General features: G+C 48.3%; 1 protein-coding gene across 6 annotated transcripts in view; it reads right to left on the bottom strand.

Annotated features, from left to right (window-relative positions):
• Positions 1-17,469, bottom strand: part of CACNA1D (calcium voltage-gated channel subunit alpha1 D) — a 325,060-nt gene that overhangs the window by 37,566 nt on the left and 270,025 nt on the right. For all 6 annotated transcript variants that reach the window (XM_045832502.1, XM_045832505.1, XM_045832503.1 and 3 more), the window contains 4 exons: positions 12,175-12,258; positions 4,122-4,250; positions 1,837-1,902; positions 231-322 (listed from right to left, as the gene is read on the bottom strand). In XM_045832502.1, coding sequence (XP_045688458.1) covers positions 231-322; positions 1,837-1,902; positions 4,122-4,250; positions 12,175-12,258 — 371 coding nt within the window. The remainder of the gene's footprint in view (positions 1-230; positions 323-1,836; positions 1,903-4,121; positions 4,251-12,174; positions 12,259-17,469) is intronic.

Below are 17,469 nucleotides of genomic sequence, written 5' to 3'. Positions count from 1 at the left end.
ACCCACTAACTCCCAAAAGGATAAACCTCAAGCCAGCCACAATCTGAACAACCACAGCAGTTTCAATAAGCCAGCAACATTCTGTGCCCAAGACTCCAGTGTCTCTGTTTAAATATACAAGAGCCGCCACGATCCACTGGGCACTGGCACGTGGCTTTAACAACCCATGCCCTCTGTCACTCCGGGAGCCAAAGCTGCAGAGAGACATGCCCTGTGCAGGAACCAGTCACCTGAAGAGCAGCAGCACCGCCTGGGGAAAGGTCTGGAAATTGTTGTTCCTGTTGATCTGGTTGTTATCTCTCATGGCAACTTTCCCAAACATCTGGGTGGAGACATTATTAGGGAAAAGTGAATAGATTCTGTCATAAAAAAAATCCTCCACATGTGAATTTATAACTAACTTAAGTTCGAGCCACACCCACAGGGCTTTCCCTCGGTGCTTGGTACTTCATTTATTCACAAAGAAGTGCCAGGCACCATGCTAACCACTGAGAAAGAGGTAACGCTGGGCATACTCTCCCCTCAAGGGGCTCCTTTCTCTGGATGAGAGCTGGGATGGTCCATCCGGACAGGGGAGCACAGAGAGGCTCACATATCGGAGGCTGGGGGCTTGGGCCAGGGGGCCTCCAGGTGAGTGAGATGAAGGCCCAGAAGGGCTGAGGCCACACAGGTGCTCCAGGAAATGAAGAGAATGAGTATGTACAGACAGGCAATGGTCAGGCTTGTGTCAGGCCAGCGGGCCACAGCAAGGAGGGTAGGCTTTACTCCAAGGTAAGGGGAAATTAGGAGACACTTTTGGGACTCAGAGAAGCAGACTGACATGTCAGAAGAGTTGATGCCAGTGGTGGTGCATGCAGTGCAGTTGGCAGGTCTCTGAGACAGCTCTGGGTTTGTATGAGAGCATCCTGCATAAAGGACCATTCGGGCACATGGCATCACATGCTGCTGAATGACAGGGGCTCAGGCACATTGATTCTTGGTTCACAACCCCTGATGGGATTCCTAGCAACTTGCGAATCCTTCTATGCCTTTAGGATAAAATAAATAAGCACCACCCCTTCTCTGCCTCTGGAATCACCCCATCTCTCTACACTCACATCCCTCCCGTCTGAAAGAGGGCATCTATTACAACCTGCAGAGAACGTGGCACAGAGGCCACCCAGGGAGGTCCAGCCCCACAGGCTGCCCTCCACCTCCCTCTCCTCCTGGAGGTTCTGCCCACTGCAGTTGCTCCATGTTAGGGATCAGCTGTTAATGAAGCTCCAGTCCTGTTCCCCACCCTAGGAGGGGCTGGCAAGTATCCCGACGCCCCTCAGCCAGGGTCAGAGAACCACCTGGTTTCATACTTCTTTGGGGTGCTGCTGAGGCAAGATAATGTTCCCAGTTCAGGTTCGCCACAGCATCAGAACTAGTTTGTTTCAATTTTTCAGAGTATAAACCACTTATATAACTAAATATCTTCTCAGTGCAGAAAACATCAGTGCAGAAAATAGGACAATTACAGCTTCTTTTAGCATGGCATTTCCTGTTGCTAAAATCAACTATGGATTTTCTCAATCAGTTGACTCTCCCGAGACTCATATTGGGGGTGAGGAGTGCCACCAAACCTAGCTTTCCTTGGCTTATTCCAGCCCCTCCTCGCTCTGTGAGCCTGGCTCTCTCTGGCACAGGCTCTTTCCTCTGGAGCCACATATTTCTCATCTCCACTCCTCTTAGGCAGCTGGGGCAATGGCTGCAAACGCATGACCTTATTTTTCCATTCCATGTGGCCAAGGTGCATCTTGCCATAGGCCTGGGTTTATCCAGGAAACAGGACCCAGTGGAACTGGGGCTTACCTGCATGCCGATGACTGCGTAGATGAAGAACAACATGGCTATGAGGAGGGCAACATATGGGAGCGCCTGGAAGAGAGGAAGCGCTTGGCTCAGCATTGGCCTCTCACCCCTGTCACTGCCTGGGCACAGCCTGAAGACCCATATGAGGCCACATGCTTTTCTTTTCCATGTTATATTGAAAGAATGTCAACAGAGAGGAAGGACCTTTTACACCCTAGCCCAGCAGGACGATTTCGGGCCTGAGCACCGCAGCCACGTGCACACCGAGTATGGCACGGTTGCAGGAGGACAGCTTCCCACAGTCATTAACAGTGTCTCTCAACCGCAAACAGTGCCAACGCAGACACATCACTCTCACAGCAATGTTTAAATTCCTCACTGGATTCCTTTGTGGAAATATTGTAATTGAGCAAACCATTCTGGAACACTGACATTGAGGTGGCTTCCACTTAAGTCTGTGGGCACGTGCGGGGCAGGGGCGAGGGGCCGCTGTAGTTCCCCTTGCCAAGAAACTTTGTGCAAAATCACCTGGCCATCTCCTAAAGTGTTCCCTTAAGGTGAAGTCTCAGGTGTGGAACTTTCTGGCTGTTGCTGTAGAAAGCAAGACACTTTTTCTCAAAATGCACAGTTTCTGAAAGAACCACACAGCTTGGGGAGGGGGAGGTAAGAAAGGGCACAGGCTGGACAGCTGTCAGCCTGGGCTGCCCTTGGGAACATCAAACACAAGCACGTGTGTTAGGTCAGACCTGGTCCTCTAACCCTTCTCCTCAACCGCTTTTTTGCCTCAGCTTATGTGACAGCAGATGTCCCTGTGCTCGGCACACCCCCGAGGAGTGCCCAGAGTTTTACACCTAATGCCAGGCACACACGCGCAAACCATTCACTTTCTCTCCTGTCCTCGGAAGGGCACCGGAAGGAAGCCAGCGGCCAGGAACTATCCAACGTGTGCCAGCTCTGGGCCTGTGACTGCCAGCCCAGCTCGGTGCAGCTGCACCATCCTGACTAACCCTGTGGCTTTCCTACATGTATATGCATTTTCTTCTTAGACTACAGAATATTTAAGAATTTTGTTGGCACTGTCTCTCAGTTTCTATGACATGAATTTATGAAAAAGTCAAGCAATTTATTTAAAAGTAAGTAGGAATGACATTATTACATGAATTCACTGTATTTTTTATAGCGGTTCATTCACAAACTTTGGCGCTCCCTTACCAAGATCAAGAACTGCTGCCTCAGGCCCCAGCACCACCCTGCCTCTCTCAGGGCTGCACTCCGGTTCCTCTTACATTTTCCCCAACAGGACTTGAGATTTTCCTTCTTTGGGTTTCTGGATCTACCCCCTTCCCTAGATGCCATCCCTCCTCCTCTTTACGTGTTAGAATCCTACCCACTGTGGAAAAATGGTTCCTGGGATGTTAACGCTGGTTACCTCAGAGGTGGCAGGGGTCAGTATGAACTTTTTCTTGGTTTATCTTTGGACTGCTTCACTTGTTAATGTGAGCACATACTACTTTTGAACTAAAATAGTCAAATAATAAAGACACAAAGATGCATGATTCATTTTCTAATGCTGTGCATATCTACAAATTCCCTACATGAGTATAAGGAGAATCTATACCCCTCTCCCCATGGATTCAGTCCAGAAGACTAGAGTATCTGGGTGGGGTACTGGAAGGTTCGGGAATAGACCAGAACCACATTGCACTGGGCAGAGGAGTCACAAATGACAACTTTGACCTGGCTTATGCTTAAATGTCCACTCCGTAATCCTTCCAGGCATTGGATAACCTAGACACTGGTGATGATGTGCTGGCCCAGGGACAGGGGTCTCTGATCCGTTCTAGACTAGCTGGCAGCCAGGACTGTTGCAGCCCTATAAGGAGAAGCCATCCTAGCGAGGGGCTGTTAGACTGCTGGGAGTCTACTGCTTTCAGATATCACTACCCACCACAGTGCTTCCTGGGGAGGACTGGACCAAGGTACTGAGAGGCTCCATATCTCTATTGGTCTTGGAAATGGTACAGAACTCTCAGCTGCAGGTCCTTACTACTTTGTTTCCTTTAAAGAAATAATCCTATTTGATTTACCCAAGTAACACAGGGTCAGGTCCTTCCAGCATTCCATATTCCCTGTTGACCTAGGTGGTCATGTGACCCGGGCAGTCACGTGACCTAATGGTCACCATGGTCATGCAGAAGAGCGTCTGGATTCTCCACAACAAGGGACAATCACTGACTTGTATGGGATCTTTAAAGACAAAGAGAAGCCCTTGGCATGACTCTTACCTGAAAGGACTTAATAAAAGTCCACAGCAGTGTCCGGATGCCTTCCCCCCTGCTGAGAAGCTTCACCAATCGCATCACTCGGAAAAGACGGAAAAAGGTGATGGAGATTCTATTGCTCTCTTCAGAGTTCTGAAGGGTTATCATGGAGAGGTCAAACCCAATGGAAAGTAGAACATGCAACACTTTCAGAAAAACAGCAACAGATGCAAACACAGGTGACAGAAGTAAGAATTGAAGATGTGTTTCTAGGGCCTTTTCACCTTAAAAAGCATGATATGAAAGGAAAAGTTACATGCTAACAACACAGGGCTTGGAAAACTGCGTCCACACAGCACATGCATATCCACTGTGGTCTAGTGTATTAAGAGGTGAACACTGGGCTGGTCGAGAGTACTGGACACTGGATGATGAATGCAAACCACTGCAGACACTGTTCTGGAAGAACAATCATGGAGAATACAGAAAAGGAATACAGGAAAACTAGTGAAAAACTCAACATGGTCAAATAAACTCAAGGAAAAGGCCCAGCCCCTGGGGACTAGTTGCTGATCTTACCCCAGGTGTAGCAGTTGGGACAGGGACATTTTCACTTTCATTTGGCTTTAAGAAATCAAAGATTGAAAATATATTAATGAATTGGGAAGGAAGCAGTGGTTCAGGAGGACATTCCCTCCCCCTTTTCAAAAATTTGTGGTTAATATGTTAGGACCACACACCTCCCTCCCTGAGAAAGTGCCAGGGATACTGCCTGGATCTGGACTTGAGGGCGGGCAGCCATGTACACGGGCTGACATGCTACTTCCTAAATCATGCCACCCAAGATACGAGGCTCCAAAGCTGACAGACACCCAAGAAAGATAATGCTGCAAGATTTCAGTTGTCCCTACAGATGGACATGCAGAATGGGGCTCCGCTTCTTCTGGGGATACTGGCTCTCTTTGCTGAATCAGAGTGTGGGTGTCAGGAACTCACTGCTCTGCCACAGGCCACAGGATGACTACCAAACAGGGCAAACAGCATGGTGGCTGCCGGTGGCCCACAGACCTCCTGGGCCACACTCTGTTCCTGGGGCCGCAAGCCTGGGTAGCGTGTGTCCCACAATACCCTCTCTGGTGGGGCTTCTGGGGAGCTGGACAGACCAAGTCAGTGGAGGAAAATGGGTCTATTTTTCCCAACTGGCAGCTCAGACTGCTGTCAAGGAAGACAAAGCTCTAGTGACTACTGAAGAGGAAGAGCTCAGGATCAGTTTGCCCTGAGCTTCAGTAGTTCTGCCTCATCCGAGGTCTGGTGGGGCTCCTGTTTCTCAGGCCCCAGGGTGCAGAATCACAGCACTCACCACCCTGTGTTACTGCCTCCCCCATCAGGCTGGGTGCCCCCACAGGGCAAGGGCCTTGCCTCACTCTACTCAGTGCCCAGTGTGGTATCTGGCACTTATTGATGCTCAGTAAGGGCTTCAGAAAATGCAAAGAGGTTGTAAGCAAGCTCTAACAAATATCAGGAAGCATGTTTAAGTTAAAGAGCAAGGACTGAACAAGAACTGGGAAATGATGGCCTTTCTATTCCCTCTGGTAGGGTCACCTGTGCTGAAACGGCTGGTCTACCAGGAGACCCACAAAGCAAGGAGGTTCTTCTGGCAGGGGCCTGGCACTGAGGTGTGCACTCCGGGGCTGCTAGGCAGCTTTTCTGCACAGTGTGTCTGTGCAGCTGCGGACCGTGTGTGCACGCATGGATGTGCACACTGACCTGATGGGCTCTCCTCCCTAGGGTCACAGGGAAAATCAGGGCTCTGCACTGAAGTCTCACTCTTGTCAACAGCTGCCCCCCGAGACCAAAAATAAAATTCTACAAAACTCAAAGAAAATGAGGAATCTGGGCACATAACATCACAACGGAAATTCAGCAATGCAACTATGAACCCAGGACTAATAGATTCTTAGGCAGTAAAAAAGGGGTCCTTGGGTCACCTGGGGCACTCAGAATGTGAATTCTGCAATGGGTCTGTTCAAGCCCCAGGACTCTATTATTATTTTCCTCTTCTATAATCTCACCTCAAAACAAATAACATCTTCTAAAAGAGACAGATAGTGGTGTTTAACTTAAGACTTTAACAAATGAAGGAATTAGTTTTCCAGCATCTCACTGTCTCCCACACCACCTCCCATGTGCAGGCAGGTTCCAGTCGTCCATGCAGCAGGAGTGTGAGGCTGTGCTAGTGTGAGTGTGCACGCTGCTGCTTGCCTACTCTAAAGGGACCAGAGTGTGTGTAAGACAGAGCCCTCCACAGCACACATTTGAAATGTCCACACATAACCTGTGAGTCAGACCCATGAGAGGATAAGGAGACACTCTTCCTGGCCACATGCTCCGGTCCAGGCCCCTTCCGTTCACTGCTGTCTATCCTGCTCCCAGTCTGATAGACCTTTCACCACCCCCTTCCTTCTGACATGGGAAAGTTAGCAGCCAAACTGACTTTTGAAGTGCACATCTGTTTTTCAATTGATATCTTTGACGTATGGCAAATCTTGGGCTATGAACTTGAAATCATAGAAAAATCAAAGAACAGAAGAAAAGAGCATCTGTGGAGGGACAAGGCAGCGCAACATGCATTGAAGGAAGGAAAGAACAAATAGCACATCAAGCCGCGTGCACCCCCATGCAGCCTGTGGCACCCCCCCCACACACACACACACACCACCAAGGGCAGTAGGACTGATCAGGTGAGGTGCCGATGGCAGCACTAGGGGACAGTGTAAATTGCCAAAATATCTTACAAATTGGAAGGACCCTAAGAATGGCTTTGTTCAAACTACAAATGCCAACCTGATGAAACAGACAGGCCAGCTCTCACCCTGGGTGGCACATGAGAACTGCCAAGGGATCTCTGACAAAATCTGATGGCTATGTCCTACCCCAAAGATTCCTATTTAATTGATGGGGGGGTGCCTAAGTTTTGGAAGTTTTAAAAGTTCCCAGGTGATTCTACCATGCTGCCAGAACCAAAAACTGCAGTCCTAGCCAGGGTAAAGCTGGGCCACATCTTCCAATGGTCACCCACACCAGCTCATGCCTTTTAGGTCTGGTTTGGCCACTCCAAATGGAACCACTAGAAAAGCCCACTTGGTCTGGTACAGCTGACAGTGGGTTCTTTCGAAGTTGATGAGGGTTCAGGAATTGAATGCAAAGAGATCCACCATCTTCCTTACAAGGAATGGAGGAGGACATGCTGCTGGACTGACTCCTGGGATCAACACAGGACACTGCCAGAAGACATGAGATTGAAAAAGGACTCACTCCCTAGGCAGTTTTCCAAAGACAGCTGTCAGGGGCAGCATGATCAGTGTTCAACAGAGGGGATTCCAGTGTCATCTCAAGGCCTGGACTAGATGACCTCAGTGGCTCCTTCCATCCCTGAGATGCCAGTCTCCAGCTGGGACCCCAACAGGGAGATGGCCCCCAGCCTCAGGAGGCCAAATAATATGCCTGGGTTGGGAAAGTTCCTTAGGTCCCTGGGGCTCTCCAGTGTTCTCTCCAGCCCCTTCCCACAGGGCTCTCAAGCAGGCTTTTGAGATGCAGGCTCAGGGTCAGCCTTCCTGCAACTACAGAAGCCCAACAAGCCCTGAGTTTCCCAAGTGCAACCGAAGGGCTCAATCTGCACTTTCTGAATTAACTCCAATATTTTTCTGGAAAAGCTGAAAGGATGCAGTTTTTCAATCCAGACAGGAAACAAACCAACATCCCAGAGCCAGTTAACCCTAGGTGTCCTGGAGAACCCAGCCTTTGGAGAAAGACTCCTTCTAATGACTTCTGACCTGGCATGTAACACCTCAGGGAGGAAGGGCTTCTATATTTGGTATTGCTGAGTCTGTGTCCAGAAGCCAGCAACCTGGTGCCTACAACAGGGTGAGCATAGGGAATGGAGGGCTGAAAAACCTGACTATGGGTTCAGAGCAAGAAGCTTTCTGAGGCAATTGGCCACTTGGTCCAAACTTGGGCCTGACAAGTCAGGGACAATTATTGGGTCCCTAGGAGTAAGTTCCTTACTGACGTTTGACACACTCTTCAATAAGTAATAACAAGGCAGGCATGGCCTCTGTATAAGTATTCCACCCCCCAGCCCCGCCCCAGTAATAACAATAATGGTGAAAGCAGCCATTCCGGGGACAGGGAGAGTATGTTGCTGGGTCATTTTGCCAAAGGGCAAATGGGCATCTAAAAGGGAGCAAAAGTAAGCTTGCCAGTTGTTGTCTAACATTTTAGCAGCTTGGTGGTATGATGACCAAAAGCCAGGAAGACGAGTCCATGAGCACTAACACGCAGGACCAGAGCAGGCTGGGGTCAGGGGAGGGGCAGCAGGGTGGAGAGGGCTGGGTGAGCATGCAAGCAGGACAACGGAAAGGGCCATCCAAACTGCTTTTTTTTTTCAAAGAATACAAATGCAGGCTCTATTTCTCATTTCCTCATTTCCAGGCCAGACTGTTCATTCTTGAAAATTATGCTGGCAAGTCACAGAGCCAAGCATGACTGACCAAGATGGCCTCAGCTCAGGCCCCAGGCTGGAGACAATGAAAGGGGAGACGGGAAACAATTTAGATGACCATGACCTACAGCACGTCCTGTGAAACTCAGTGAAAACCAAAGGTGGGGAAGCCAAAAACAAGTATACAGTCTTTAAAGTGCTTTTGCTTTAATGACTTCACCGTATATATGTTTATATATACTTGCCGCTACAATTTTCTAAAAATAAAACCAACATGAAAGTCAATTAGGCAACAGAAAATAAAGATCAACAGAGGTTGGGGGAAAGAGCACGGCAAGTTAATATTGCAAATAATGATGACTTATGGCACCTAAAAACAGCCAATGATGGACCAGAGTGTTCATGCTCAGCTGGCCCAGGAGCTCAGGGGACATGTCCACGCAGTGACACAATGTGTGCTGCTACCCTGGGGGACTCGGCATCTATGAGGGGGTGTAGGAGGCAATAGCCTGCTCAGAGAACTATACCATCAGAGGTTAAGGATACCTAGTCTCTCTTATCTCTGTGCCTCCCCCAAGCTTCACCCATGGCCTGAGAATTCTAGATGTCCAATAAACATGTATTGAAAGACTGAATAAATGAGAAAGTGGCCTGGAGCATTCGCTCTGCACTGAGGCCTAGCACAGAAATGCTGAGATCTCCCACAGGTGTATTCTACTGGCCCAGGACAGAGAACTGAGATTGCCACTGGTTGAAGAAGATTTGGCCTCAAGCTACATCTGGTCGGAGAAAGGTCACTGACTGAAAGGACAGCATGGGCGTGATTCCCAGTGTGATCTGAAAGTGACTAAATGTCAGGAATGGGCCAGTGATAGCTTGTTTCATAGATATCCTAGTGTCAAATGCTAACTGAAAAACTTAGTGTGGGCTTTTGTAGACCTGTGGCTTTCTTGACTAAAGAGAGGTAAAGGAGGACAACACTGGGACGCTGGTGAGCAAGGCTGGGCCAGAGGCGACAGGCGCAGTGGGCTCCTGTGCCCAACACAGGGAAAGACAGCCAGGAAGCCAGGCACATGCTATTGCTGAGTGAACCAGTGCCACTCCCCACCAGCCAGCAGGTGGGCCAGCCTCAGAGAGCTGGCTTGTTTACTTAGAGAACAAACTTGGCCAACATCCTGGTACCCAGAAACCAGGCATTTATACCCAACACCTGCACAGCACTTTAAGCACTGAGTGCTCTAGGGAAACCTGCTAAAATTGTAGTTTATTATATTTTCATTTCTATTATAGACCCTCTCTGACTCACACAAGCCTCTGTTTCAGAATTTTCATGTGAGTATACTTTGATGTAAGTTATAAGTGCTTTTCATTGTAAGATGATTAAGCAGGCAGATGTCTGCTCATAAACTCAGGAGAGAGCCCATGGCTGCCGAGTTAGGGTCTTGCTGTTCTCCCATTAACACCAGACTATTTTATAACCAAGAATAATTTATACATTATGAATGGCAATTTTATAGCTGACTTATGGAATATTTCACATGAAGTGGAATTTTGTAAGTCTGGAGGTTAGGGGATGTAAAATACCATTTTTATACCTTGTCACGGCATGAGTTTGGGTGTTAAAAGGCTTAAGTCATACCTTCATGCACATGCTAATGTCTTACAGTCCATTTCACTTACTGGAAAATCTTACATTGACACCCTTATATCTCCCTAAGACTTTGGGCTTTTTAGCAAGCATTTTCACAAATATTCATATTATTTTATCCCAACATACCTCTGAAGCAGGGAGAACAGGTTTCATTGACCCTAGCTGATCCAAGAAGGAAGTGAGCCCCAGATCCAACAAATCGTTTTGAACTAAGACTAGAACTGCCAGGGCTGGGGATCGCCAGGCCAGTGGCGGTCCCACTAGTCTTCACTCCAGAATCTGCCTGCCCCCCAAACAGGTGGCATAAAGGAATTTCATTGTCCTTACTTGGCACAGGTTACCTGGGCACCAGGATGGACATAAAATTCTGCAGATGTCAGCCAGGCAAAGCATGGCAGCCCCTTCCCAGCCAAGTGTGGGGAGAGGCTGGGCTGGCAATGTGGATCAAGAAGCCATCACTATGTAACAGTTCTGCCCCATGCTCTACTGCCCCCACAAAGGACTCTACACAACCTGGTACACACATAACACCCACAAAGACTTACTGATGAGATGGGACAGGCCAGTGGGCAGGGCCATTTTTGCTTGCCCAGGCCCATCGGTCTAGGCGTGGCTCAGATCTGAGAGGAGCCAGCAGGAGGTGGTGCTACCCTTTCTCCAAGCCTCTTAATTTTTAAGGAGGGTTCTCAGGATGCTTCTCGAAGGAGAGAGGGTCATACCATCTGCTACATAGCTTGTTCTCTCATCAAAGGATTCAAGTGAGCACAAGAAAGGAGTACTGACTCCCCCCGACCCTTGATATGAACTAAGCCTTCCTTCTCCTGGTCCTGGGCAGCTTTCAGTTGGCATCACCATTTGGGGAGCTAGGATAAGGGATATTCCCCAGTGTCACCAGCCAGACTCAGGGGGCAGGTGAGGACACCAGCAGCAACTGCCACATGCTCAGGGCACAACTGTGTTGTTTTCCTCCTGTGCCTTCACAGAACCACCGTGGGTATCAAAGCACACATTATAAACCCCATTTTACAGCTGGGACAGCTAAGGCACAAAGCAGTCGGGTGACATGCCAAGGTCACACTGCTAGGAGTGCTAAAGTTCACATACATCATTAACTCCTAGCCCTTAACATTTTATAAGATAGTCTATTAAAATAATGTTTTAGCTCCAAAGCAGTAATTCTACATTTACTTCCCCATTCTCTTTCATGGGAACGGAGTGGGGCGAGGGTGGGGAGACCATAAAATGGTCTTAGTCTTTCAAAAGAGACGTGTGCCTGAATTTCTAAAGCATGTAGAGATCCTTGGGTCAGGGGGGTTCTAGTCTCCTCTATGTTAGACTTAATAAAACGAATTACATTGTAGGACACAAAGTTTGCTACTTACATTCACTTCAGTTATAGCAATATCAACGACGCTACCAACAACAATTAAGGCATCAAAAGTGTTCCATGCATCAGTGAAATAGTGCTGTTAGGGCAAGCATTCAGAAGCCACAGAAGAGATGAGGCACAACAGGAAAAAAGAAGAAAAGGACAGTGTTATAAAAGGGGAACGTTCTAGCATTGTACCACCCGGCTACTTGAAAAAACGCCCTAAAACAAACATGTTACAGATACATCACTTTGGATATCACTGCTGACACAGAAAACCAAAACAGTTAGAGATGCCTATCTTACCCTGCCTACCAGTGACTTGGGTAATGCTGCAAAATAGTCCTCCAAAAGGTGACCTGTCTAAAAAGGCCCCGGATAAGGCTCTACCTGAAAGGCCTGTTTTCTGCAGCTCTCATTAGGAAATTCCTGGTTTTGGTGAAGTGAAACTGGGATCTGTGACTTGTCCAGGTGATGCCAGTGCGGGGTTGGGGGGAGCAGAGTGTGCACAGACAAAGGATAAGAGGCGGGCGGCCACGGGCGGGCGCATACTCACGTCGGCTTCGCTGAGGGCCACGTCTATAATGCTGCCGATTACGATGAGGGAGTCAAACGTATTCCAGGCGTCACTAAAATACCCCTGGACAGAGCAGGCAGGGGGCAGACATTTATGAGCATGTATGAATGAAACGCCACATGGACCACATGGGGACGTATCCAGGCCCCAGAGCACCCATGGCAACCAGATGGGGCAGGAGAGCCAAAGTAGGCAACAATACTGTCCACTGGTGGAAAGGGACACAGAGGATGGTATGCACCTGCATGTGTTGAAGAGGTTGCCCACTCACACACATACACACACACACACAATGCATACCTGTGGCCCTGGGCAGCACCAAGCCCAGCAGAATATCTGCAGGACAGAGGCAGGCCCTTGGCAACTCTGCTCTGATACCCAGGGTGACAAGCCCAAACCCTCACATACTGATGAAGAAAAAGCTGCTCTGACTCCTTCCAGAGACCCCAGTTACCCTACTTCCTTCTCTTCCCTACTTAAAGAGTACTGTGACCAGGCATTCCACATGCTCATTTCTGTGCCTTTAAAACAAACCAGTAACCCTTCCCTCTCCTCTCCAGTCCAACAAGAATTACCAAAGGTATGCCTGAGACAAGTTCCTGTCCTCTCTCTGCTCACTAACAGGGATGCAGACATGTGTGGCAATGGCTGATAGGGAGACAGGCACAGTGACATACACAGGTCCAAGGCACCGAGTTACGGCAGAGAAGCTCACTCTGGGTTATGTGGATAGGGGCCCTGTGGGGGGGGGGCATGGCAGGTCTTACAGAGGAAAAGAGCACAGAAGGATGACAAGGATGCTCGTGGGCTCCCCTTGTCACAGAGGGAAGCCCCAAGTCACCAACAGGTTCCTCCTTGCACCCAACTCTTACTCTCTTCCTTCCTCTTCACCCTCTAGGCTAACAGGACTCCTTCTCCTTCGTCAAAACCACTACCAGGTTCTTCCCCACCTCCTGATGCCTCCCCACCCCAACTCTGCCCACATGCACTTCATTCTTCAAGGTCAGATCAAATGCCACCTCCCTGAGGGTACTTTTTCAGATCCTCCTGTCTTCTACCCTGATCATGGTGACTCTACATCTCTCATATCTTGATCACTGAATCTAGGATCTTCGCAGGTCCATCACTCTGAGGAGGACAACTATGCTGATGACTCTGTCCCCTCCTCCACTAACCCCAATACCCCTGGAACCCATTTAATGCCTGACCTGTTGCAATGTCTCTTCCTATAGATTACTCAGCCCATTGCTTTTTTTCCCCCAGGCCCTCATATCTTGCAACAATTCTGAAGGCACAGCACCCCCATGAGTGTGACTTACAAATCCAAATACAGGTGCCGTGCATTTTACTTCTTCTTCTGGGTTTAGGGCAGTAGGTGCTAAATTAGTCCTGTTGTCTCCTGACAGCCCCAGGAAGGCTGAGATTGGAGAAGGCAGTGGGCAGCACTGCACACAGAGGCTTCCGGTTGCAAGGCCAATGACTCTGTGTATAAATCCACTATGTCTTTTTAGAAAGTCAGAACATGTTTTGGAAATAAAAATTTAGATCTGAATAATATAAAAAAGAGGCCCAGTGTGCTCACCACTGGGGTGATCACCACTGAGTGGGCTTTGTGCTGGATCAAGAAAACTAGAACAGAAGGTACTTTGAAGTGTCAGGTCTCATGAAATCAAGTGCAGGCCCAGAGGATGTCACTGCAGGACCCCAGCCTTTTATGACAGCAGAAAACATGGACATATTGGTTAATAGTTGGAGGTTTATTCTAGCTACTGTTAATCACTCCAGGTACATATATAGGGGAGCTATGACACTGGCTGATAGTTTGGCTTTTTACAAAATTTTGTTTGTAAGATTTTACCACCCATCTTCCATGACTTCTGACCCAGGCTTTGGCTCTCTCCTCCCTTCCTACAATCACAATGCTTCAGTCACAGCTATCAGGTACCCTCAGCAACCGCTACCCTCCCAGACCCCAATCTCAGTCCTGTAACAAGTAAACAGAAGGAGCTCACCAGCCCAAATCTGAAGACCTGTGGATCCATGTCTAATGGGAAGGTCTCCTTAAGAAATGCCACATCCTATATCTTCTAGCTTTTCTTCTCACAGTACATGATTCTTGGCCAGCAAAACCGAGGAAAGATGGGCTACTCGGAGGACTAGCCTAGTGCTAATATACCAGTCATGCTGGTCAGAGATGAGACAAAGAGCTTGTACCAGGACATAAAGGAACACACTGCTTCCTTTGCCAAGGAAGTCTCTGAACCAACAAGTCAGCAAGATCAGAGGGTGCACCGAGAGCTACTGTGATGTCCCAGATTGTAAGGATACAGATTCTCTTTGGAATGATACACACTGTTGTGAATGGTAACAGATAGTTGGCTGACTAGTAGCCTTGGCGGGTTGCTCTGAGGAGTAGGGCCTGCCCTTTCCTTCATGGTCTTAACAGCAACTCAAAAGCTCAAGAGAGTTGGGTGGTCCTTCCCCTCTCCTCTAGGGAGAAATGGGTGCATTAGTAACATCCTTAGTCATCAGCGACAGCTGGGCCTCCAGCATCCACACAGAACAGAAGACCAAGCATACCTCCTCCTCTCCTGTCTCACCCAGGGACAGCCCCTCACCACGCTGACCCATGCGCTCTGCTTCTCCCATTACAATCTGTCATTTACCTGAGGCCAAATACACTACTTGTGCGCTGGGTGCAGGTCTTTGTCACTTACTTTGGACTTTACTCCTGAACAGCTTCTCTCTCTCTCTGCCCAGGATTATCAGTATTAACCTTTGGATCATTTCTATCAGCCAACAAACTATTGTCCAAATGGGTCATTGTGGCTCAAAATGCTGCATAAAGTCACTTTAAATCAACGTGACAAGGGCTTGACATTTGGGATCCCAGAACTTTTTGGCAATCTCATCAACTCTCTCCCCAGAGGATCCCTCACACTCACAAAACCCTAGAGGCTGATACCCCTAACCCAGGTGACAGGAGGCTTGAGTTGGGGTAGGTAGCTGGAATCACAGGATCTGACCAGGTGACTGTGCTAGGTCCAGGGGAGGCAGAAAATGCCAGCCTGCCCTTTCTTCCCACGTCCTGTTTCCCTACTTAGTAGCCTCCTTTCTAATAAAATTACTGTCAAGTGAACATGACTCAGTCCCCCATCCCTTTCCCACCAAATTCTGGTGTCACGAGAAAATTAGACACTATCTTCCAACAGAGGTCCCAGCTCCATCTCTCTTGGACATTGACAACAAACTCTCCTGCAGCTGATTTCTGAGGCCTGGGCCCCTCAAGTGGAACCAGTGGTCCTTACCAGCCCAGCCAGGATTGGCCCTTATATTATTTTTTGTCCAGCCCCATGTGCTTGAAAAGACCAAGCAAATCATCCACTTGCAATAACATCTATTACCTGGAAACAATTCTGACTCCAGAAATTTAAAATCATAAACCAACTAAAGTGTGTCTTGGGGCAAGGTAGCTCCATGATTTCCAAGAATTCTATTCTGATTGTGTGTCAATGTCTGTCTCCTGCCCAAACATGGGGTCCTGGAAGCAGAGGCTGGACCTCCAGCCAGGATGCAGCAAAGACTTGGCACATGTGGGGGAGAATGTTGTGGAATGGCCACACATGAGAAAGAGAAAAGCAGCCCAAGCCCAAGGTCTCATCTGCAGATCTGAAGAAGCCTTTTACAAATGACCTGCTTTTGCTGTTGATCATGGCAACCAGAACACTTATCAGTTTCTGCCAGGGAAGGATTTGACTCAAGGTATGACCCATAGCACCAACTTTTCATAGAAACTGTAGCTGGCAGCTTTCTAACTAGCATAAGCCTTTCTGATGGTCATATGAGTGTTTACAAGAAAACATATTAACTTTTGGCCACTCTACTCCGCCCAAAAATCCCATGACAGAAAACCAGGTACCCTCTTATGCCAACAGGGTATACCCAAGGGTTCATCCATTTATTCCTTTCTTCACTCCCCAATCTTTACTGAGTAACCAGCTTGTAGCAGACATCGTGTAAGACAAAGGAGATCCAACTTACAACATCAGCTAGTGGAGAGAGAGAGATGTGAAGTAGCAATGATGGTGCTAATGTACCATAAGCATCTAACAACACAAAGAGCTGATTCTGCCTGGGCTGGTGGGACGGTGCCACAGAAGAGCCACTATTTCAGACAGGCCTTAAACGGATAACAGCCAGAAGCATGTGCCAGGGAAAGTTCTCTCATGTTAACTGTTGGGAGTGGGGTGGGGAAAAAGAATGACAGGGAGAGAGTGGCTGGAAATGAGGCAGAAACATAAATGGGCCAAGGTTTTAGTGGAAGACTTTGAAATTAGACTAAGAAAAGTATGTTTCTCATGCAAAAGGTGGCTAGTACCAGAATTGCACTGGGAGAGCTGCACAGTCAGCTTGGGTGTACAAAGGGAGTATGTGGAAGATGAATAGAGAGGGGCTGAGGCCAGAGGCAGGGAGATGACTTAGCAGTCAGGGCAACTCAGAAGGGAGGAGGGCAGTAGAGATTTGGAATGATATGGAGGTGGCCACTGAAGGCCTGGGCAGGTACCCATTTCACCAGGTGAGAAGGGGACCAGGAGAGTTCTGAGAAAACCCAACATTAAAGCAACAGGCCTAGCCCATGAAGAAATCTGACATAAAGTTCTAGTTAAGGAGAGGGATAATTGGACTGTTATTTGGCATTAAAATCAATCATTTACCTTATATGTGATCACTGAACTGAAAAGACAGTATCAGATATTCTTTCCAGGAGCTGGAGAATGTCCTCTAGGAAGACTGCTAAAGTTTTCTTATTATGCCTCACTCTGCCAGGGGCCCTGGGTCAGGGACTGCTGCCCCTGGAGGCTGGTGGACCCAGATGACCCAGTGACCACTGTGCACCAGCTCTGCAAAGACACATGTGGACTACACTAAAACTCTTTCTTCTTTCCCCAAACCTAACTACTCTTTACTCTTATCAAGTACAAGTGGCTGAGGGTGTAAATTAGCCATTTTTTGAAGTAGAAGCAAGATCAAAATATTCTATGGCCTACGACTTGGGAACAAAGTGTGGCTCTCTGGGGATAAGCCCACAACCAGGGCAGGTAACCTGGCTCAAACATGTGTTGAACCCAACACCAGGTGGGTGACATCTAAAAGCACAAAGAGGAAGCCTTGGAAAAACTAGAAGTGTTCTTCCTACGTGCAGAAGCCAGTACTCTGGAAAAGACCCTTCTTCCTCATCTCTCTCCTTGGAACAACAGAATTCATCAGAGGATT

This window comes from Phyllostomus hastatus, unplaced genomic scaffold (assembly GCF_019186645.2).
Source record: "Phyllostomus hastatus isolate PE091 unplaced genomic scaffold, TTU_PhHast_1.1 phas_contig_16, whole genome shotgun sequence".
NCBI classification, from domain to species: Eukaryota; Metazoa; Chordata; class Mammalia; order Chiroptera; family Phyllostomidae; genus Phyllostomus; species Phyllostomus hastatus.
The sequence above is the reverse complement of the archived record's forward strand: the minus strand, read 5'-3'. Positions and strand labels throughout refer to the sequence as shown.